This window comes from Bos taurus, chromosome 3, assembly GCF_002263795.3.
Source record: "Bos taurus isolate L1 Dominette 01449 registration number 42190680 breed Hereford chromosome 3, ARS-UCD2.0, whole genome shotgun sequence".
Lineage (NCBI taxonomy): Eukaryota > Metazoa > Chordata > Mammalia > Artiodactyla > Bovidae > Bos > Bos taurus.
In genome coordinates this window covers 83,665,598-83,690,407 of record NC_037330.1, presented here as the reverse complement: position 1 = coordinate 83,690,407, position 24,810 = coordinate 83,665,598, and the positions used below count along the sequence as shown (strand labels likewise).

The window sequence follows — 24,810 nt, the reverse complement described above, 5'->3', positions numbered from 1 at the left end:
TAGCTCTTATGTTTAGGTCTTTGATCCATTTTGGGTTAATTTTTGTATATGCTATAGGGGAATAATCCAACTTCATTCTTTTGCATGTGGATATCCAGGTTTCCCTGTACCATTTGTTGAAAAGATCATCCATTCTCCCATTGAATAATCCCGGCGCCCTTGTTGGAATCATTTGACCCTACATTGAGGATTTATTTCAGGGCTTCCTATTGTATTCCATTGGTTTATGCATTTGTTCTTAAGCCAGTACTACACTGTTTTGATTACTATAGCATTGTAGTATATTGTGAAATTAGGAAGGGTGAGACCTCCAACTTTGTTCTTCTTTTTCAAGATTGTTTTGGCTATTCCATATACATTTTAGGATGGAACACACTTTTACTTTTAAAAGAAGGAAAATGGCTCCTTGGAGATATCTCAGTTCAGTTCAGTTCAGTTCAGTCGCTGAGTCGTGTCCGACTCTTTGCGACCCCATGAATCGCAGCACGCCAGGCCTCCCTGTCCATCACCAGCTCCCGGAGTTCACCCAGACTCACGTCCATCGAGTCAGTGATGCCATCCAGCCATCTCATCCTCTGTCGTCCCCTTCTCCTCCTGCCCCCAATCCCTCCCAGCATCAGGGTCTTTTCCAATGAGTCAGCTCTTCTCATGAGGTGCCCAAAGTACTGGAGTTTCAGCTTTACCATCATTCCTTCCAAAGAAATCCCAGGGCTGATCTCCTTCAGAATGGACTGGTTGGATCTCAGACCCTAATAAATTGAAAATCGTGGAATTCTACAAACACATGCAGGCACATACAGCTCATTACATCAGATGTCTTTTTTTCATCATTCAGAAAATTTTGTCATAGGCTCAGTGTCTTTTCCTGAAGGATAAATACATTCTTTTCATATCTCATTAATCTTTCATTTAACTACAATTTGTAGCATTCTTTTAGAGCTTATGTTAGAGAGAGAATCTCATATTTAATCCTAAGGCATTAGTCAATGATTGCTGGATTGATGCTTCAAATAGTATGTTATTGAAATCTCTTACTACAATTTAATTATGATTACAACTTTGAGGGATAAGATATAAACATAAAGGGTTTTATCAACAAATCTCTGTATGTGACATGTGTATACTTAGAAGAACAGAAAAAAGTTGCTGAGAAAACTCATGTAAGCAGTTTAGAAATTCAGAGGAGAGAGAGATTACTGTTGTAGAAGTGGATACAGCAAGAGCTAGTTAATGCTACTTGAGAATATTTATATAGGAAAAAAAAAGTCCAAACCGCATGAACAAATTTAAGTATTTATTGAGTACCTGCTGCTGCTGCTGCTAAGTCGCTTCAGTCGTGTCCGTCTCTGTGCGACCTTATAGACGGCAGCCCACCAGGCTCCCCCATCCCTGGGATTCTCCAGGCAACAACACTGGAGTGGGTTGCCATTTCCTTCTCCAATGCATGAACGTGAAAGTGAGGTCTCTCAGTCGTGTCCGAGTCTTCGTGACCCCATGGACTGCAGCCTACAAGGCTCCTCTGTCCGTAGGATTTTCCAGGCAAGAGCACTGGAGTGGGGTGCCATCGCCTTTTCCATTTTGAGTACCTACTGTATCTCAAATACTATATAAGACATGCACATATATAACTATACATCAAGCAAAACAAGCACCAAAAGAGGGAACTGTATGCTTTGGGTTATTCACAGTGTGTTTGCAGGCTTGAAAACCCCTTGCACAGAGGGGTTTTCACAGTTGAGAAGGGAGTGATTTGGATTGACTGAGACCAGAGAAAGCAGAACAAGGAAACCAGCAGGGACACTGTTGTTAACGTGAAAAGTACTTGAGTTAGAATGGTGACATAGGATCAGAAGAAAAGCGGAAAAAAAGAATGAAGTCTTGAGAATGAATCCTTCAGACTTGATAATTTCTTTGGGTATAAGGGTTGATGGTTGAATGAATTAAGAGTAACTGAGAACTTTGCTCCTGGATGTAAGAATCTGAGACTTAAAATTTATATCCTAAAACATTGAATGTAAACTATTGTTACTATGAGATAAGGTTCAAACACAGGGTCAGGAAGATCCCCTGGAGAAGGAAATGACAACCCACTCCAAGATTCTTTTCCTGGGAAATCCTGTGGACGGAGGAGCCTGGCAGGCTACAGTCCATGGGGTCGCAAAGAGCTGGACATGAGTTAGTGACTAAACAAGAACAACAACATTGTTACTATGCTTTAGTGTTATGATATATTATCTTTTAATTCTATTAGAATATATTATCCTAATTTTATAGATTAAGAAGTAAGATTTTTAAAGAGTTGCTTAGTATATTGTTTATGTCTTACTGATGGAACTGAAGATAGAACTGTACATTTACCTAGGTGTCCTTAGGACTGGATTTCTTTCCAGAATAGCACCTCGTTGTCTTACACTATAGATAATCCTGAATTCATTTTTTAACTGGGATATAATGTCTACTCAGTGCAATACATTTTAAGTGTTCAATTTGTTGGGTTTTGATAATATAAAATATATGCCTGTGTGGCCATCACCCAAAACAAAAATATAAGAAAGTCATTCACCTGGCAAGTTTCCTGGTGCTCTTTTCCAGTTAGTTCCTCCCCCCAGAACAAACACTTCTGATTTCTGTCACCAAAGATTAGTTTTAACTTTTCTTGAGCTTCACGAAAAAAAAAAATCAAACAGCATCTATTATTTTGTGTCTGGTTTCTTTCATTTTATATAATTTTTAAAAGATTTACCCTTGTTGTCATGTATATCAATAGTTCCTTAAATTATTGAGGAATACCACCCCAATCTGTGAATATACCACAATTTGATGATCCATCCTCCTGAAGGTGGATATTTGGGTTGTTTCCAGTTTTTAGCTATTCTGATTAAAGTATAAGCATGATTTTTTGGGGGGAAAAGTTATAGAATAAACTTGTTTAGAACATATTTGAGTCAGGATAGACTCAGTTATGCTTCAGTAACTAACAACCCAAATCTCAGTGGCTTAAAACAACAAAAATTTATTTCTTTCTCAAGTTACATGTCCACCGGGGCTCAGCAAGGGGGCCTCTCTGCTCACTATGGTCCTTCAGGTACCCAGGCAACAGAAGTTCCAGCTCAGCTTGTGTTTCCTTAATCACCAGGGCAGAAAAGCAAACACAGTTAATCAAGTACTGGTTCAGTTTTAAAGGTGAAGAAAAACACAGGCCAGAGGATTTATGAATATCCCTAATTACTATCACAGGGGAGCACTGGGAGAATTACACTCCACTGTACTGTTCACCACCCGCCCTGCACTATCAAGCACAATGAATGTTTCAAAGCATTGTATAGTCATTATATTTATACGAGGGATGGGTAATGTAGATGTGACACTCCAAACTTAAGTATGAAAAGTTGATCAAGTCAGAGTGAACAAACTTAGAACTCTGTACTGCACCTTCATCTTGAAGAAAATTGTGAAATAAATTTAGGAGTAAATTGTGACCCAGTAGAACTTTTCCCCAAGGTGGATCTGGGGATAATAGCTTGGGTATATGAGAGAAGAAGATATTTGTGGCTTGGGGTCAAGCTATTGAAATGGGAAACACCATAATACAATAGTTAAAAGAGTAGGTTTGGAAACCAGATAGCTGGATTTTAGCCTCAGCTTGCTATTTATTAGCTTTGAGACTTTGGTCAGGTATCTTAATCTCTGTGTAAAGTGAAGAAAATAATTGCAATTACCACATAGAGCTGTTATGAAGGTTAAATGAGTTAACATGTAAAAAAGGTTAGAACAGTGGTACATGGTAAGAACTCAAAAGTTATGCTTCTGGTGATCACGTTTTCCAAATCAATACATTTTGCTATATATTACTTTTCTCGTTGTGTAACAAACTACCAAAAATTTAATGGCTTAGACCATTAATGGCTTAGACCAACACACATTTATTATCTGGTAGTTCAGTAGGTCAGAAGTCTGACACAGAGGGGTTGGGCTCTCTATTTAATATATCACAAAGCAGAAATCAAGATGTTGGCTAGATTGACTTCTCTTCTAGAGCCTTGGGGAAAAATTCACTTCCAGGCTCATTCTTGTTAAGTTTATTTCCTTGTTGGTTCTTTTTTTTTTTTCTTTTAAACTTTTTATTTTGTCTTGGGGTGTAATCAATTAATAATGCTGTGATAGTTTTAGTCGTATATACACATGTATCCTTGGAGAAGGCAATGGCACCCCACTCCAGTACTTTTGCCTGGAAAATCCCATGGACAGAGAAGCCTGGTAGGCTGCAGTCCATGGGGTCGCTAGAGTAGGACACGACTGAAGCAACTTAGCAGCATACATGTATCCTGGAGAAGGAAATGGCAACCCACTCCATGGCAAAACCCATGGACAGAAAAGCCTGGTGGCCTACAGTCTATGGGGTCGCAAAGAGTCAGGCACAACTCAGCATCTACTACTACTGCTATACATGTGTCCATGCAGCCCCAAACACCCCTTTCATCCAGGCTGCCATATAACACTGAATAGAGTTCCCTGTGCTTGTCCTTGTTTTTTTTCTTCAGTTGCCATGGTTCTTTGTGACCCTATGGACTGCAATAAGCCAGGCTCCCTGGGAGCCAGGCTCCCCAGGCTCCACAACTATCTCCTGGAGTCTGCTCAAACTCATGTCCTTTGAGTCACTGAAGCTATCTAACCATCTCATTCTCTGCCCACCCTCTTCTCCTTTTGCCTTCAATCTTTCCCAGCATCAAGGAGGTCTTTTCCAATGAGTCGGCTCATCGCATTAGGTGGACAAACTATTGGAAATTAAGCTTCAGCATCAGTCCTTCCAATGAATATTTAGGGTTGATTACTTATGACCAACCTAGATAGCATATTCAAAAGCAGAGACATTACTTTGCCAACAAAGGTTCATCTAGTCAAGGCTATGGTTTTTCCTGTGGTCATGTATGGATGTGAGAGTTGGACTGTGAAGAAGGCTGAGCGCCGAAGAATTGATGCTTTTGAACTGTGGTGTTGGAGAAGACTCTTGAGAGTCCCTTGGACTGCAAGGGGATCCAACCAGTCCATTCTGAAGGAGATCAGCCCTGGGATTTCTTTGGAAGGAATGATGCTAAAGCTGAAACTCCAGTACTTTGGCCACCTCATGCGAAGAGTTGACTCATTGGAAAAGACTCTGATGCTGAGAGAGATTGGGGGCAAGAGGAGAAGGGGACGACAGAGGATGAGATGGCTGGATGGCATCACTGACTCGATGGACATGAGTCTCAGTGAACTCTGGGAGTTGGTGATGGACAGGGAGGCCTGGTGTGCTGCGATTCATGGGGTCACAAAGAGTCGGACATGACTGAGCGACTGATCTGATCTGATCTGATCTGATCTTTAGTATTAACTGATTTGATCTCCTTGCAGTCCAAGAGACTCTCAAGAGTCTTCTTCTGCACCACAATTTGAAAGCATGAATTTTTTGGCACTCAGCCTTCTTTATTGTCCAGCATTCACATCTGTACCTGACAGAAAAAAACATAACTTTGACTATACAGACCTTTGTTAGAAAAAGGACGTCTCTACTTTTTAATATGCTGTCTAAGTTTGTCATAGCTTTTCTTGCAAGGAGCAAACGTCTTTTAATTTCATGGTTGCCGTCACTGCCGGAAATGATTGTGGAGCCCAAGAAAAGAAAATCTGTCACTGCTTCCACATTTTTCGCCTTCTATTTGCTTGTTGGTTATCCTAAAATGGATATAGTGGTGTATACATGTACATCCCAAACTCCCAACTATCCTTTCGCTCTGTTCGTTCCCCCTGCAACCATAAGTTCGTTCTCTAAGTCTGTGAGTCTCTTTCTGTTTTGTAAGTTCATTTGTATCATTTCTTTTTAGATTCCACATATAAGGCATGTCACACAATATTTCTCCTCTGTCTGACTTACTTCACCCAATATGACAACCTCTGGGTCCATCCATGTTGCTGCAGTGGCCTTCTTTCATTCTTTTTACAGGCTGAGTAATACTCTATTGTATACATGTACTATATTTTTTTATCCATCCCTGTCAGTTGGCGTTTAGGTTGCTTCCATGTCTTGGCTGTTGTAAACAGTGCTGTGTGAATGCACTGTTGGGGTGCCTATATCCCTTCCCCACTCCAGTATTCTTGCCTGGAGAATCCCTTGGACAGAGGAGCCTGGCGGGCTACAGTCCACTGGGTCACAAATAGTCGGACACGACTGAAGCAACTTAGCATTCACCCACACATATCCTTTTAGATCAGGTTTTGGTACAGTGTGGAGGTTCCTTCTTGGTTCTTAGTTAGAGATTTCTCTTAGTTTTTAAAGGTCATTCACATTATTTGCCATGAGGGCCCTTTTATTCTCAAGCCAGAGATGATACTTGTAATCTCTGACTTTCTATCTCTGACCTCCTGACATTCCTTAGAATTCTTGAAGGTCAACCTACTAACTTTAAAGATCAAGACAATGAGGCTCCAAGAAGTGAAATTTCCAGATTTAAAGGGGACATGTGATTAGGTCTTGCCCACCACGGTAATCTGCCTTTATCTTAAGGTCATCAGTGCTATGTAATATAACCTAATCATGGAAGTGAAATTCATCCTATTTACAACCTGTAAGCCAGAAGGCAGGTGTCTTGGGAGACCTCTTAGAATTCTGCCCAATACATGTTGCATGATTTTTACCAATGTGAATATAACAGCATTGAATTGAAATCAGGATCCAGAATATGTCTTTGTCATAAATATAAATATATTCTGCAAACAAAAAACTGAAATTGGGTATGTTCCTAGTATCCTTTTGGAGAAAAACTACACTGATAGTCCCTAGATAGAAATTCCACTGTCGTAATTGTCTGTTTACTTAGCTGTGTTCCTCACTAATTGCTAACATCATCAAAGGTAGGAATCATGTTTTATTCATCTTTGTTTTCATAGCATAAATATTTGTTAAATAAACCAATGAATATATTCAAAATAAATTCAGAGCTATATTGTTGAGCTGCAATCAATTAAACTCTAGCCAGCATAAATTAAAAGGAGAATGTATTGTAAGAATACAAGGCTATCTTGTGGACTCTTAAGAATAAGTCATGCAGCTGAGACTCTGAAGAGAAGGAACCGGGGCAACTCCAGAGACATCACCAGAAGGAAGTTCTAACCTTATTGTTTAGTCTTGACTATCCCCATTGGCATTGTCTAGATACCACACTCTTGAGTCTCTTTGAGTCTGTTCTAAATTTTCAGTCCCTGGGAGAGAGAATCTGATCTGCTTAAAATGAGACAGATGTCTGCTTCTTAAATCCACTGAAGGTGAGGCCAACTGTTAGTGTTACATAGTATAGATCATCCATGGAATCACTGTGAGTTGGGCAGACACCCCAAGAAATGTTCATTAATTTGGTAAGTACCAATTGCTGGCTGACTGCAGCCAGCACATCATCACTAATTGGTAAAGAAGCTTGGAAAGCATAGGGCACACCTTTGATAGTTCTGCTTCATATCTTTTCCTGCTTGTTAAGACCTCTTTTACTCAATAGACATTTATAGTATACTTACTCTCTCCTAGGTATTCTGCTACAAGCAGAGGACATAAAGAAATAAGATCCTATCTCTGTGTTTAAAAAGGAGAGAGAATAGCACAAATAATTTTAATAGAGCATGGCAAGTCCAGTGATAAGGACATACCTATATAGGCTTCCATACCTTGGAAATCTCACTTTTATCCATGATAGAAGTCCACTGTCTGTCTGCCAACAGCTGTTACATCCTCAACAAGGAATGTAAATTGGTGTAGCTGATATAGAAAACAGAATGGAAGTTCCTCAAAAAGCAAAAATAGAGTTGCTGTATGTAAAATCCCACTCCTGGGCATGTATCCAGAGAAAACTATAATTCAAAAAGATGAATGCACCCCAGTGTTCATTGTAGCACTACTTACAATAGTCAAGACATGGAAACAACCTAAATATCCATTCATAGATAAATGGATAAAGAATATTTATACAGTGGAATATTACTCAGTCATCAAAAAGGATGAAACAATGTCATTTGGAACAACATGGATGGACCTAGAGATTACATTCTAAATGAAGTCAGAAAGAAAAAGACAGATACCACACTGAGGTCACTTATATGTGGAATCTAAAATATAACTCAAATGAACTTATCTACAAAGCACAAACAGACTCACAGACACAGAAAATAGACTTGTGGTAGCCAAGGGGAGAGGGCTTTGGAGAGAGATGGATTGGGGCTTTGGGATTCACAGATGCAAGGTATTATATAGAGAATAAACAATCAAGTCCTAATATATAGCACAAGGAACTATATTCATTATTCTATGATAATAGAAATGATATCATAGAATAATATAATAATAGAAAAGAATATGAAAAAGGATGTATATATATATCTATGTTTTATATATATACATGTATATGATCTCCCCTCTGGATATATGCCAGGCGTGGGATTGCAGGATTATATGGCAACTATGTTTTTAGTCTTTTGAGGAACCTCTATGAATAACCATATTCGTATAACTGTATCACTTTGCTTTGTAGTAGAAATTCATACAACATTGTAAATCAATTATGCTTCAATAAAATAGACTTTTAAAAAGATACAAATCATGCAAAATAAATGCAAATACCAGCAAATAAGTTCAACTACAATTTCTGATTGTGTGCTGTATGGGGCACCAAGATGTAAGAAATTTGTGTTGATTATACTGGAAATGAAAAGTTAATTATGAAGCAAATAGATTTCATTCCTTGTGAATCATGGACTTTGAGAGGTCAGAGGATCCCCAGAAGTCTTTTAGGCTAACTGCCCTTGTGAAGCATAACTGCTTTCTCTCCTTTAGTTTCCCTCTTCCCACTTCTTTCTCTTTAAAATTGTCTTGTCTGTCATACAGAGTGAAGTGAGTCAGAAAGAGAAAAACAAATATCATATATTAATACATATATATGGAATCCAGAAAAATGGTTCTGATGAACCTATTTGCAGGGCAGGAATAGAGACGCAAATGGAGAGAACAGATTTGTGGACACCAGAGGGAGAAGGAGAGGGTGGGATGAATTGAGAGAATGAGAGTGACATGAATACACTGCCATGTGTAAAATAGCTAGCTAGTGGGAAGCTGCTGTATAGGACAGGGAGCTCAGCTCAGTGCTCTGTGATGACCTAGAGGGGTGAGATGGGGACAGTGGGATGGAGGCTCAAGGGGGGATATATGTGTGTATATGTATATACACACATGCACATATATAGCTGATTCGCATTGTTGTACAGCAAAAACTAATACAACATTGTAAAGCAATTATTATTATTAGGGACTTCCTATAGCTCAGATGGTAAAGAATCTGCCTGCAACGCAGGAGACATGAGTAACATCTCTTGGTGGGGAAGATCCCCTGGAGGAGGGTATAGCAACCTTCTCCAATATTCTTGCCTGGAGAATCCCATGGATAGAGGGGCCTGGCAGGCCACAGTCCATAGGATCGCAAAGAGTCAGACACGACTAAGCAACTAACACACACAAAGCAATTATACTCCAACTAAAAAAAAATTGCTGCCATGATGACAAAGTCTGTGAACACTCACTGATGAGTGGATTGTGAAGGATTATCAACTGTAACTTCTTATAGAAGCTTTCCTCTCTCCACTGAAGTTTTCTATTCTGTAAGGTTTAAAAAAATTAATATGGACTTTAAAAGCCATTAAAGTCATACTATTTGGGGGGAAATTATTAAATTATGAAGTGATAACTTGGTCCAGTTAATCATTATTTCTCAATAAAAACTTATGTGCAGCTATATTTTTAATGCTTGTAACCTTTGAAAGAGATATGAAAGGCCATCATGCTTAATTACTGCCAAATACACTCTGCCCCATGGGCTCTGAATCTGGAGCAGACATGTTCTGTTGGTTTTCAGTTCTAAGCTAGAGCTGAGCTCTATTGTGTTTTTCCCTGGAGGAACCTGAGTGGGAAAGGAAATCACCTCTGGGAAAATGCTGTTACTTACCCAGGGGTAACTGATTGCTTCTTCTGTGTATGAGAAAACTGCTGAGGAGTGGATTGTACTCCCTGAAAAACAACAGCCATCTCTTAACATTAACAGTGCATGCTTAAGGCATCTATAATGCTGTCAGAAGAAATAGACATATTCTTCATGCTCTGTGTCACTTTGTGATTTTAGTTTTCTCCCTTTTGCTTTGGTTTGGCTGGTGTGCTAGATAATTCAAGAATTTTAAAAGGTTAAAGCCCAACTCAATGGACATGAGTTTGAGGAAACTCCAGGAGTTGGTGATGAACAGGGAGGCCTGGCGTGCTCTAGTCCATGGCGTTGCAAAGAGTCAGACACGACTGAGCGAATGAACTGACTGACCGACTGAAAGCAAGATATGGGACCTAGACCTCATCTCTTTATTTATGTTCTGCCTTATTCCAGAAGAATTTTTATCAGCTTAGAAGTTTTACAGTTCAACCTACTTACTTAAGAGGTCAGGAAACTGATTTTCTTAGAAGTGATTTCCCCAAAATCTTAAGGTCAGTGGTAGTTCTAGAACTGAAACTACTTCTGTCTCCTTATTGAAGTGAGTGATTGTTACATTATTTATTTTATTTATTTTGACTGCACTGGGTCTTCATTGTAGTGCACAAGCTTCTCTAGTTATAGAAAGAGAAAGCATGGGCTTTCTCTGGTTATAGCGTGCAGGCTCATTAGCTACATCATGCCAGCTCATTTGCAATATTTGCCATCTTAGTTTCCAGGATCAAACTGGGCCTCCTTCACTGAGAGTGCAGAGTGGTATCCACTTGACCACTAGGGAAGTCCCTTAAAATAACTGTGTTTAGTAAGTCCCCTACATAAGAATCTTCAAGTTGTGAACTTTCAAAGATGTAAATATGCTTTCCATCACTGTCAGCTGTGAGTGAAACTGCAGCTTGCCCTCTGTCTCTTATTGCTGATGATCCTTCAGCTTTACCATCTCCCATCTCCTCTCCCTCCTCTAGTTAGTAGCTCTTCTTGCCTGTTCACTTGATGCCAGCTGCGGTATGGCAACTATTGTACTGTATTACTGTACTTTTCAAGGTACTATACTGTAAGATTAAATGTATTTTCTTTATTTTTGTATTTTTTAATATAGTATTTTTGTGAAAAGTATTATAAACTTATTATAATATAGTATTATATAGCCAATTATGTTAGTTGGGTACCTAGGCTTTGTTGAACTTACGAACAAGTTGCACTTAACGAATGTGTTCTCGGAACAGAACTCGTTTACACGTAGTGGACTTACTGTACAGACAGTTTGCCAGGCACTGTGTTTGCCTTAGATGATATAATAGTAGGGAGGATATGAGTCCTGTCCTTGGAGTGCTTACCGTCTAAGGGGAAGACAGATTTGAAACCAATGTGCATACAAACCAGTGAAGTAAACTGTGAAAGTAAACAGATCTAGGATTATAGATAAGTGCTACAAGCATATAGTGGAAGTCCTGGAATGCTTGTTTCCAGAAATTACATTTATTGTGACCTATGAATTTTAAAAAATCAGACAAAGGATTTGGGCACCAAGCATTCAGAACAAAAAAGAAGAAGAGAAAAGGCCATGAGGTGGATGGAGCTTGGCTCAGCTGAGAAATGGAAAGAAGGCCTGTGTAGCTGGGTTTGAGCAGAGTGGGGAAGGAGAAGTGAGAACAAGACAAGTTCAAAGGTGGGGGCTGGGGCCAGATCCCTCAACACCTGATAACTTCCCTAACAATTTTGGACTTGATCCTCATGCATTAAGGAATCATAGGGATCTTAAGCAGAGGGTAGAAATATAATCAGATTTATGTTTTAGAACTGTAATAACTGCTGGGTGAAGAATGGACAGAGGATGAACAGTATAAGTAGGGAGACCAAATAGGAGGTTTTTACTTTAATTCAGAAAAGAAATGATGATAACTTGTACCAGGATAGGATGGAAAGAAATGAAACCATTCAAAATACATTTTAAAGGTTGAATCAATAAGACATCTTGATGGATTGGATATACAGTTGAGGGGTGAGAGTATTCAAGAATGACTTTAGGTTCCTGGCTAAACAACTGGGTGAGTATTGTTGATATTTACTAAGGTGGGGAGGAAGTTGACTATGGAACCCTTTGGGAGCTGAGTGGGATAAAGAACTCTGTTTTATTTAAAATGTTTCTAAGACCTCTGCTGCTGATGCTTCTGCTGCTAAGTCACTTCAGTTCTGTCAGACTCTGTGTGACCCCATAGACGGCAGCCCACCAGGCTCCCCCATCCCTGGGATTCTCCAGGCAAGAACACTGGAGTGGGTTGCCATTTCCTTCTCCAATGTGTGAAAGTGAAAAGTGAAAGTGAAGTCGCTCAGTCATGTCCAACCCTCAGCGACCCCATGGACTGCAGCCTTCTAGGCTCCTCCATCCATGGGATTTTCCAGGCAGGAGTACTGGAGTGGGGTGCCATTGCCTAAGACCTCTAGTGGAATATAATGTAGGTGTTGGGTTTGCAGATCCTAGGTACAGAAAAATATCCAAGCTAAATGTGAATTTGGAAGACATCAATATATAGTCTTTTAATTAAGGGAAATAAACATAGTTGAGATTATTGAGAAAGATGAGTAGGGTATAGATTTAATATAAAGAAAGGTATTTCAGGTAAAGGCAGTGATGTGATTAAAGCCTCAAAGTAGGAATGACATCGACCAATGGATCGTTTTCCAATTGATGAGACATAAAAAATAAAATGCGAAAAGTGCATTTGAGTGCCCTCCTAAATCAGGCAGTGGCTGTCATATGTACACCAGACATGGAGATCTGTGAACACTCTTAGATCTTTGCACACCAGTAAGAAGTCTCTTTGTTTTATATTGTGAAACCTAAAGTTCACATAAATCTTAAGATAATTATTTTGGTCCTGTGAAGCGGATTAAGTTCCTTCTACTCCTCATTCCCCTAATTGGAGCAGAGGAGGTGGGAGTTGAAACTTCATTACTGGGGGTCAGGGACAGAACAACTCCTAGAATACCAGTTCTGATGGTTTGGGCTTACTTCCACTACATTACTAGAAATGGTATGTAGGCAGTGGTTCTGTAGGAGATATATCTTTTACTGTTTATTCACCTTTCCAAAAGTATCCTCTGCAGCACCTGACTTACCAAGCAGAAGTTGGCCAACTTCTAGCATCATCATTCTTTGTCACTAATAATTGTATCTTAGTTTCCCTTGAGTAATACATCTCTGTTTGTGCCTAATGGCTTTGCGTGCTTGAAGCCAGTGTATATTTACATTTTTAAAAATTCTGTAGTGCTGTGTGTGCATTTTCAACTCAGAACTGACAAAATGATTCTAATTTGAGCCAAGAACTTAGCATTTGCTGTGTACTGATTCTGCCTATTTTAATGTTCACAGAAATGAAGACGCAGTCAATCAGATGGCTGTTACTCCCTTTCCATTACCATCAAGTTCCCCAACTTCTATTGAGGTAAGATAACTCCTGATTAGCTCTTAATGAATGAGTTACATGGATTTTCAGTATCTGGTATTCCAAACTCAGAGTTTATTAGCTGGGGAGTTTCCCTAATTACAATATGAAGTATTTGAGGTATAATTGTAAAGTAATATAAATCAATGTTAAAAAAACCCCAAAACACATTAGAACTTAATCATATGAGTACTGCCTTCTCCAAAATTCCTGAAGTTTCATTCTAGATATGAAATTTATCCTAATTAAGGATTTCAGAATTTATTAGAAGATTCTCTTTTTTAATGATGGTATTGTACCTTTCTTTATGGTTTCAAAACTCTTTAATACTATGGTTTTGGGTGTCTTTAAATACTTTTATCTATTAATGAAGAAATTACTAATATTTCAAGATTTCTAACATAGTGATCTGCTTCTAGAGATGAATGGATGGATGGATAGATAGATATATAGATTAATTAGCTAAGAGATTCCCTGCTGAGAGAACATTACATACTCTTCTCATTTTTTACTTAATAATATTAAAAAGCAGAGACATTACTTTGTCAACAAAGGTCCATCTAGTCAAGGCTATGGTTTTTTCAGTAGTCATGTATGGATGTGAGAGTTGGACTATAAAGAAAGCTGAGTGCCAAAGAATTGATACTTTTGAACTATGGTGTTGTGAGAAGGCTCTTGAGAGTCCCTTTGACTGCAAGGAGATCCAACCAGTCCATCCTAAAGGAGATTGGTCCTGGGTGTTCACTGGAAGGACTGACGTTGAAGCTGAAGCTCCAGTACTTTGGCCACATGATGCGAAGAGCTGACTCATTGTAAAAGATCCTGATGCTGGGAAAGATTGAGGGCAGGAGGAGAAGTGGACAACAGAGGATGAGATGGTTGGATGGCATTACTGACTCAATGGACTTGGGTTTGGGTAGACTCTGGGAGTTGGTGATGGACAGGGAGGCCTGGTATGCTGTGGTTCATGGGGTCGCAAAGAGTCGGACACGACTGAGTGACTGAAATGAACAGAACTGATTATTTTTAATTCCTACAATGCATATTTATTATAACTAATCAACAATGCAATGTTAGAAAATTTGATTTTCCTTTCCTCACTTCCTCGAGGAAGTTAATATTTACTGTTTAGTATCTTTCCATACTTTTCCTTTGCTTCCATAACAAAATGAACTGTATGAATAGTGTTCCTTTTAGTAAATATTTGATCGTATAATGCTCATTCTTTCTATTCAACAAGTATTCAGTGAGTGCATATTACTTGTCAGGTACTCTTAGGGGTATTAAATGTCTAGTTATGAAACAAACAGATAAGGCTCCCTGCCATGGTTCAATTTACATTCCAATGAGAAGATTAACTAGCAAATACATAAATAAACTTAGAGAATTATCAGGTAGTGTTCAGTGTCTTGCAGATAATTAAAATTACAATAAAGAATGTGGCTTGTGACCACTTTGATTGGTTATAGGGAAAGCTGCATAGACAAGGTGAAATTTAAAGAAAATCAAAATGATAAGAAGGAGCCAGACATGCAAAAATTAGGAGGAAGAGCTCTCTCTGCAGAGGGAACAACAATAACTCTCAAGTGAGAATGAGCTAGAAGGTACATTGGGAGCCTGGGGAGTGGTGGGCTAGGATGAGAGGGAGGGAATGTGAGGTGGGAGGGAGAGGAGAGTTTGGTGAGTCAGAGTCAGAAGCTCAGGTTTTAGTCTGTGTGCAGTAGAAGCCACTGGGTATTTTTTAACAGGGAGTGAGGTGACTTGAAACAGTCTACCAGGTAGATAATGGACTATAAGAAGGTAAAAGTAACACGCTAGGCAGCAGACACACACACAAACAGCAGAAGCCCAGGCAAGACCTAATCGCAGTTAGATGAGGTGTTGGCGTTGGAAGCAAAGAGAGCTGATTGTTGATGTTTTGGATGTTGTGTGTGTGTGTTAATCACTCAGTCTTGTGACACTAGACAGATGAACGTGAGTGGTTACAGTAACCTCTTGTACTTCGTAAGGTTAAGAATAAATGAGAGAGTGAGGAGACGATATCTATATCTATCTGTAGGTATCTTGTGCCAGGTACATGGTGAAGTGAAGTGAAAGTGGCTGAGTCGTGTCCAACTCTTTGCGACCCCATGGACTATACAGTCCGTGGAATTCTCCAGGCCAGAATACTGGAGTAGGTAGCCTTTCCCTTCTCCAGGAGATCTTCCTAACCCAGGGATCAAATCTAGGTCTCCCACATTGCAGGCAGATTCTTTACCAGCTAAGCCACAAGGGAAGACCAAGAATATTGGAGTGGGTAGCCTATCCCTTCTCCAACAAATCTTCCCGACCCATGGTAGCTACTCAATAAATGTTAGTACTTAGTTCCTAATTCATTTGTGTTTACAGAATGTCATCCAAGTCCTTTTTTTAGATGGGAGGAGGTTAATACTTTAGAATAATTTTTCCTATAATATTGTTAGTTACAAATTTTCCCATCAAAATAGCATCCCCTTGGAACTGAATTTTTCATTTATCGCCCATACTTTTTCTCAGTACAATGATCAAGGAGACTGGTCTGTTATCAGATTGTAAAGCTACTATGAGATCCAGCTCCTATATTTCAGAATGAGTAAAGATATAGTGTTGGTGTCAACATTTAATTTGAAAGGACCATTTCTGGGGTCTCTGGTTTCTTTTGTTTTCTTTCTGTCAGCAATGACTTCTAATATTAGCTGTGTATTTTCTCTAGTTTGTTCCCAGCCAAATGGTTTCTGCTGCCTTCCTGTTGACAGGGCAGCCACTTAGAAGAGCATGATTGAACACAGTACCTACTGTGTTAAACACTATCTTGAATGCATTGTCCCAAGTCCTGTTTACATTCATACCTCTGAGAGACAGTATTATTATTTCCACTTTATAGAAGAAGAAACTGGGGTCTAGAGAGGCTATGTAGCATACCCATATGCCCAGAGGCAGCTGTTATTCAGCATTAGTTTTCTCATCTGTCCCTGGGAGTGTTACCACCAAACCTTCATAGATTTGCAGAGAGTAAAGGAAGTAATGTATATAAAGCATTTAGTACAGCTCATGGCACAAAGTAAACACTAAATAAAGGTGAACTATTTATTCTAATATTTAAACACATTATTCAATATTAGCTACTATTTTCCTTTTTTAAATTGTGCCAACCACAGAAATTATTTTCATTATTCAATTACCTGTTTAAAAAATTTTTTTACTTTTATTTATACATAGCAGAATCAATAATAAGTCAGAAAAATAACTTGTATTCTGAAAATTTTAAATATTGGTTTTATTTTTGAATAAAGACCAAAAATATGTATAAAATATAAATAATACCAGTATTAAATTTCAAGATCCTTATCACAATTCTTAAATTTGAATATTCCACTATTTGCATTTAATTTTCCAAAATAAATCATATTAGACATTTAAATTGTTAATAAATAATAATTCTTTTCTCTAAAAGAATATGCTGTGTGATACTTGTCGCATTTTCACAATGAATTATATAATAAAGAGAGTTGTTTCTTTATTATATTTATTTATAAATATTTATTTATTTAACTTTATTAAAGTTCAGTTTCTTTCTGGACTTTTGGTTTCTGATAACTGTCACCAAATTCTGAGTGACACCCACCCTGCAGGTGGTATCTGAGGTACTATGTAGGACTGCTCTGGTCTATAACACTTCCTTATCCCTTCCATTCACTTGTGTACCCCCTCACGGTACCATTTGCCTTTGCAGCTGTTTCCAATAAGTACTTAAGCATAATTCATATCTGATGTATTGTTGAGAGAACCAGCCCATTTAACCAAAGAGATGAAGTACAGCCATATGATTCTGAATTTGAACCTGACATCATAATTCCACATAATTGAATAGCACTTTTATTAAACACTAATGGGACCTCATATTTGTTCTTTTATTGAACAAATATTTATTGAGCTCTTATTATGTCTCAAGGACTGTTCTAGACACCAAAACTATAGCAGAGAACAAAATCGCTTCCTGCGGTTGTGTGCTAGCAGAGAGAACAAGAGTCCTGGTTGAATACTGAATAAAAAAACATGAGTTCTTGTTTCAGCTCTACCAATCATCTGCTGGGCTTCTGACCTCCATGAAGATACTTAACCTCTCAAAGTCTGCCTTTTTCTGTAAAGCAGATTAATAGCCTTCCCTGCCTGTGTCAACAGGTAGCTATGAGGATTGAGTACTAAATGTAGGTAAAAGTATTTTATAATCCACACAGCTCTATACATATGTAAGGGATTATTAGCATTTCTGCTGCTCTACTTGTGGCAGTTATAATATTGCTGGGACACTTACAGAAGTGATTAAGAACATAAACTTGAAAGTTGATAGATTTGAACCCTAATCGTTGCTTTGACATTCACTAGCAGAATGAACTTGAACCTTAAGCTCAATAAGCTTGTGTTTCTTTGCTTTTAAAAGGCCTTTGATAGTAATAATTTTCTAGATTAGAAGAGCTGAATAATGTTTATAAAACTTTTAGCATTGTTTTTGGCACACACTAAGAACTCACCAGAGTTGTGGCTGTACTTGTATTGCACAGGTCTCTAGCAGGACTCTCAGCCTCCGGCATCCTTGGTTTTCAGCAGTTACATTTAATGTAGGATTTCTTTTCTTCTTGCATTTGTCTTCTTGGTCAAATATTTTTAATACCCATTTCTTGCTTATCAGAGCTGTATTTCAAAATCTTTGTTTCAAGGTTAGAATTAAGGCTTTATACTTGCCTCCACTAATCACCCTTCTTTTCTCACTAGTGTGAGTGCCCCTGCCGGGCACTCCACATATACATGTGTTGAATTTTCCCTCCTTATGCTTTTGTTCCTGTTGTTTCTACCTAGGTTGCATTCCCGCTTCCTATTTATTAATTAATAACCCTTATTCATTCATTGACCTTATTAATTCATAAGTCCTTGGAGAATCGCTTTTTTGAATCCTCTTCCAAGTTTTCTATGACTTACAATGAATACAATAATGTACATAGATTAATAAACAGAGCACCTGAAATACAAGTGCTCAAAAACATGAGATACTATTCTTATGACCAACTTCATCCCACACTGTTCCTGTTGGGAATCTTTTTTTTTTTTTTTTTTAATTTTATTTTTAAACTTTACAAATTGTATTAGTTTTGCCAAATATCAAAATGAATCCGCCACAGGTATACATGTGTTCCCCATCCTGAACCCTCCTCCCTCCTCCCTCCCCATACCATCCCTCTGGGTCGTCCCAGTGCACCAGCCCCAAGCATCCAGTATCGTGCATCAAACCTGGACTGGCGACTCCTTTCATACATGATATTATACATGTTTCAATGCCATTCTCCCAAATCTTCCCACCTTCTCCCTCTCCCACAGAGTCCATAAGACTGTTCTATACATCAGTGTCTCTTTTGCTGTCTCGTACACAGGGTTATTGTTAGCATCTTTCTAAATTCCATATATATGCATTAGTGTACTGTATTGGTGTTTTTCTTTCTGGCTTACTTCACTCTGTATAATAGGCTCCAGTTTCATCCACCTCATTAGAACTGATTCAAATGTATTCTTTTTAATGGCTGAGTAATACTCCATCGTGTATATGTACCACAGCTTTCTTATCCATTCATCTGCTGATGGACATCTAGGTTGCTTCCATGACCTGGCTATTATAAACAGTGCTGCGATGAACATTGGGGTACACGTGTCTCTTTCAATTCTGGTTTCCTCGGTGTGTATGCCCAGCAATGGGATTGCTGGATCATAAGGCAGTTCTATTTCCAGTTTTTTAAGGAATCTCCACACTGTTCTCCATAGTGGCTGTACTAGTTTGCATTCCCACCAACAGTGTAAGAGGGTTCCCTTTTCTCCACACCCTCTCCAGCATTTATTGCTTGTATACTTTTGGATCGCGGCCATTCTGACTGGTGTGAAATGGTACCTCATAGTGGTTTTAATTTGCATTTCTCTGATAATGAGTGATGTTGAGCATCTTTTCATGTGTTTGTTAGCCATCTGTATGTCTTCTTTGGAGAAATGTCTATTTAGTTCTTTGGCCCATTTTTTGATTGGGTCATTTATTTTTCTGGAGTTGAGCTGTAGGAGTTGCTTGTATATTTTTGAGATTAGTTGTTTGTCAGTTGCTTCATTTGCTATTATTTTCTCCCATTCTGAAGGCTGCCTTTTCACCTTGCTAATAGTTTCCTTTGATGTGCAGAAGCTTTTAAGTTTAATTAGGTCCCATTTGTTTATTTTTGCTTTTATTTCCAATATTCTGGGAGGTGGGTCATAGAGGATCCTGCTGTGGTGTATGTCAGAGAGTGTTTTGCCTATGTTCTCCTCTAGGAGTTTTATAGTTTCTGGTCTTACGTTGAGATCTTTAATCCATTTTGAGTTTATTTTTGTGTATGGTGTTAGAAAGTGTTCTAGTTTCATTCTTTTACAAGTGGTTGACCAGATTTCCCAGCACCACTTGTTAAAGAGATTGTCTTTAATCCATTGAATATTCTTGCCTCCTTTGTCAAAGATAAGGTGTCCATATGTGCATGGATTTATCTCTGGGCTTTCTATTTTGTTCCACGGATCTATATTTCTGTCTTTGTGCCAGTACCATACTGTCTTGATGACTGTGGCTTCGTAGTAGAGCCTGAAGTCAGGTAGGTTGATTCCTCCAGTTCCATTCTTCTTTCTCAAGATAGCTTTGGCTATTCAAGGTTTTTTGTATTTCCATACAAATTGTGAAATTATTTGTTCTAGCTCTGTGAAGAATACCGTTGGTAGCTTGATAGGGATTGCATTGAATCTATAAATTGCTTTGGGTAGTATACTCATTTTCACTATATTGATTCTTCCAATCCATGAACATGGTATATTTCTCCATCTATTAGTGTCCTCTTTGATTTCTTTCACCAGTGTTTTATAGTTTTCTATGTATAGGTCTTTAGTTTCTTTAGGTAGATATATTCCCAAGAAATCCCTTGCATTCCTATACACTAATAATGAGAAAACAGAAAGAGAAATGAAGGAAACAATTCCATTCACTGTTGGGAATCTTTACTCCCTTCATAGTTAAGTAATACTCATGATTCATTTAAAAAGTAAAAATTTCCCCTTTTTCTTTATGTGACATCACTTGCGTGTATAGAAAAAGAGGGATCCATTTCCAAATGGGTTTATCAATTAGGATTCTGTCACTTTTCCTTCCCTTGTTATCACCATGTTTTATTATAATAATGTAGGACTGTAAACACCTCACTAAATTGTATTCTTTTTTAGGGCCAGGCTTATTGTCTTCCTGATCACTGAATCCTCAGTGCTTAACATGTAGTACTTGCTTAATAAATATTTGTAGAATAAGTGAATGGCTTTTCTACTGTATCCTTGATGCTTCATATTAGTGTTGCATACTTACTTCTTACTGATTCAATTCGTTCTGCCATTACTTGCCAAATACCTACTTTGTAGAACATAAAAGAATTAATTGCACAAGTCTCTAGACTCAAAGAACTTGCAGTCTAACATGGTAAATAACACATGTATATTACTAAAATAAGGTGTCCTAAGAGATAAAGTTTTAGGAGGAGTTCACAGATGAATACCAGAAGATGTTCTCCTGGTAGGAGAACAGATATATTGAATTTTAAAATATGAATATGGTTAGATAAGAATGTAGGAACAGCCTAAACAAAAGCCCAGAAATAAGAAAAATCAGGGTGTGGAAAAGGGAGAAGAATACAATAGGTATATGAAAGGGAGTAATAGAGGATGGAATTGAAAAAATAAATTGAGGTCAAATGAAAGAGGCTTGAATTTAAATCTCAGAAGGACTGGATGTTATGCATTAGGTATTTGGAGCTGTTGAAGGTGTTTTGAATAATGAAATAGTCTGATCAGGGCTCTACTCCAGGTAGCTTAGTCTAATAGCAAAGTCAAAAGTGTCTTGACATTAAAAACCCAATTAGGAAGTTACTGCTATAGTGTCTCCTAAGAGTTATGAGGACTCGTGTGTACTTGAGAGTCAAGATGTTTATTCCATTCCTCCATAAGGCAGGCAGAATCTTTTAGAATATCTTTATAGAAGAAAGAACCTTCATTTTCTTTTTGTTTCAGAAGTTGTGCTTTTTTGAATACCAAGTGAGATGGAACAGACTTCATAAAGAATGGAGAGGTTGATTACCCAGGGAATCCTATTAGCATAATTTCCATTTAAACTTTTATTGTGTATTGCCTTTCTGGAATTCTGAATAGCCTTGAAAATATGGTCACAATTGGGAATAGGAGAAAAAAATTTAATTTGTCACATCAAGCAAACATGACTTTGCAGAAATATTGGTGAACTTAGGTGGTTGGCAATGAAACTAATAAATCATTTTGTGGGTTTTTTGAAGGGAGTATTGGATTTATGAAATATGGGGATGACAAAATTTAAACCAACTTAAGTTTTATTTTGGGGAAAAAAGAGTTTTTATTTATATCAGAGAGGTATAGTTGCTGGGGTTTTTTATTATTAATTTTGGTTAGTAAAATCTTAAAAGGAAAACAGTTGTATATACTGATATGATCCTTTGTCGTGTTAAATAAGGAGAGGAGGAAAGAAACACTATGTCACTTTTATCTGCCCAGAAGTGTTTTTCTAATCCACAGTAATATCCTTAACTAATTTAACTTTCATTGATAGCCTACTCTTGAATAAAATATAAATTCCTACTGTCACGGTTCTCAGTGTCTAGAGGGCGAAAACTATAGACATTTAGTGGGTATGAAAAAAGTAGTACAAAAAATATAACATCTATCATCACTTTATGTAGAAGATCTTGGAGGAACCCAGTGGAGGAAGTTTAAAGCTTTCAGAGGGTTTGGAAGAGACTTCTCAGTAGAGATTGAATAGCATTTCTTATCAGTCCTTTTTTGGTGACTCTGGAGTGGGGGGGTGGGGGAGGTGGTAAAGTCTATGTTAAATGTATGAACCATGAGCCTTGCCCTTTCCTCTCATTTATCTATAAAGCATAATTCACTATGGAATCTTCTGACCGTAGTCTTCACAGGAAAAGGTTATTCTCTTTGAGCAGCCTTCGCTGAACGGGCAGCTTTGGACAGGTGGTCTGAAGATCAGCAACAGGGGCAGGGAACACCCAGCCATCCAGAATAGCTGGATCGTCTTGAGTGTTAATGGGCTGCTATCCATCAGCCAGATGGTCTTCAACCACCGTGATGCGATTGTGCTTTGGAAATCATGCCTACTGACCTGTTTTCTCCTTTCTACCTGACTGACTCCTGTTTTTTAAGCTCCTAGTCAGCAGGGTAATTTATACATATGAGCCATTCTGTTCTCAGAACAGAACCCTCATTGTTTTGCTCTGTGCTTCATTTAAGCATGAAAACTCTTATGTAACGCTCTCCTAGAAAAGTAAATACTTTATTTGCTAACCTCTTTCGACTCCAACTTCCTTTTTACCTGTCTCTTCTCTCCATCTAGATTTTGACTTCAAATCCTCCTTTATGGAGCTATCTCAGACTAAACCAGTAACTAAAAACAGAAGAAATGTTTTAGAAGAGACTCAAGGTACAGTTATAAAGAGCATCAACTTTGAAATGAGACAGAACCTAGGATGAATATAGAAATGAATTAGACTCAGGAAATGAATGAGGCACAGATGTTGGATTCAAGCATTTTCCCATCTTATTGGGGAGATCAATTCTTTACATACGTAATTAGGATACAAATGAGATGATGGAAGTGACATAAGAGGTTCATGTAAACTGGTAGGTAAGCTTAGGGGAAGAAGAGACATCCTTCAGCAAGAATAAGCAAAGGATTTATGGAGTAAGGTGCATTTGAGACATGGCATTGTATGATAAATTCTGTGGATGTTAGATATAAAGGGTATTCTTTTTTTGTTTTTATTCAAATCTTAAAGGATATATAGACCATCTGTCTTGCCCGTATTTTCTTGAATTTTCAAAGTTAAAGCATCAAACTGCTGTTTTCTTTCCCTCTTTAGTATTCATTTTATAAAGACCAAGAAAATTTCATTTCTTATATTTTCATGCTGAAAGAAATGTAAAGATTTCTCTGATTCTCTAAATAATACTTTCCTTTTCCTAAGGAGACATATATGTAATTAGATGAATGGCATCAGCTAACCACGATCTTGGTAAAAAATCTCTCATCTGGGACAGAGGAGGTGACCATTTGCAGGGTTACTTGAGAAGCCACCTGTGGGTTTGTCTTACAATCCAATGCTACAGTTACAAGCATTGTTTCCATTACATCCTCCACTTGGATAGCATAGCCTCTCCAGGGCCTCTACAGGGCTTCCTACAGCTTACAGAACCAGATACTAAGTAACCAGGGCATTAAAGGTTTTTCTTCCTTTTAAAAGTATCTATTTTTTTCTGTCTCTAGAACTTACCCACTATCTAAAACACTGAAAAGCTATATATTTTCAAGCTTTGTTTCTTAACTTTGACATGTTTGTATTATATGGTAATTTCTTGATTATGCAAAATTCATAGAGAGATGTTCTATCTAATGAAAATTTCTGGGTAGCAAACTCTAAAATACTTTTTGATAATCTAATGACAGTGATATTTTTTAAGGTTGCAAATCCTGTCTTTCATAAGATTAGTTATCAACACTCATAAATGAAAAGAAAGAATAAGAAACAGGAGCATCATTTGATTTACTTAGGACCTGAGGCATAGTTACCAACAATATGGCCTTTGGTGGTAGTCTTACCTAGCTGTGAATCCTGGGTCTGACTCTTACTGGCTAGGGTTCTTTAACAGATTATTTTAAATGTATCACTTTTTCTTATTTGTGAATTGGCATCACAGTGGTACTCATTTATTTAGCCTTTTTATAACTACATGAAACAGGTCATAAACAAAGCCTGTCTCAACAAAAAGCTAAAAATAAAAATTAATAGCACTTAAGTCAGTTTAGTTCAGTCACTCAGTCGTGTCCGACTCTTTGCGACCCCATGAATCGCAGCATGCCAGGCCTCCCTGTCCATCGCCAACTCCCGAAGTCTACCCAAATTCATGTCCATTGAGTTGGTGATGCTATCCATCCATCTCATCCTCTGTTGTCCCCTTCTCCTCCAGCCCCCAATCCCTCCCAGCATCAGAGTCTTTTCCAATAAGTCAACTCTTCGCGTGAGATGGCCAAAGTATTGGAGTTTCAGCTTCAACATCTGTCCTTCCAAAGAATACCCAGGACTGATCTCCTTTAGGATGGACTGATTGGATTTCCTTGCAGTCCAAGGGACTCTCAAGAGTCTTCTCCAACACCACAGTTCAAAAGCATC

At 38.1% G+C, this 24,810-nt stretch overlaps 1 protein-coding gene across 5 annotated transcripts in view; it reads left to right on the top strand.

Annotated features, from left to right (window-relative positions):
- The window catches only part of PATJ (PATJ crumbs cell polarity complex component), a 381,060-nt gene that overhangs the window by 245,748 nt on the left and 110,502 nt on the right, over positions 1-24,810 (top strand). For all 5 annotated transcript variants that reach the window (XM_024989559.2, XM_024989560.2, XM_024989558.2 and 2 more), the window contains 1 exon segment: positions 13,417-13,489. In XM_024989559.2, coding sequence (XP_024845327.1) covers positions 13,417-13,489 — 73 coding nt within the window.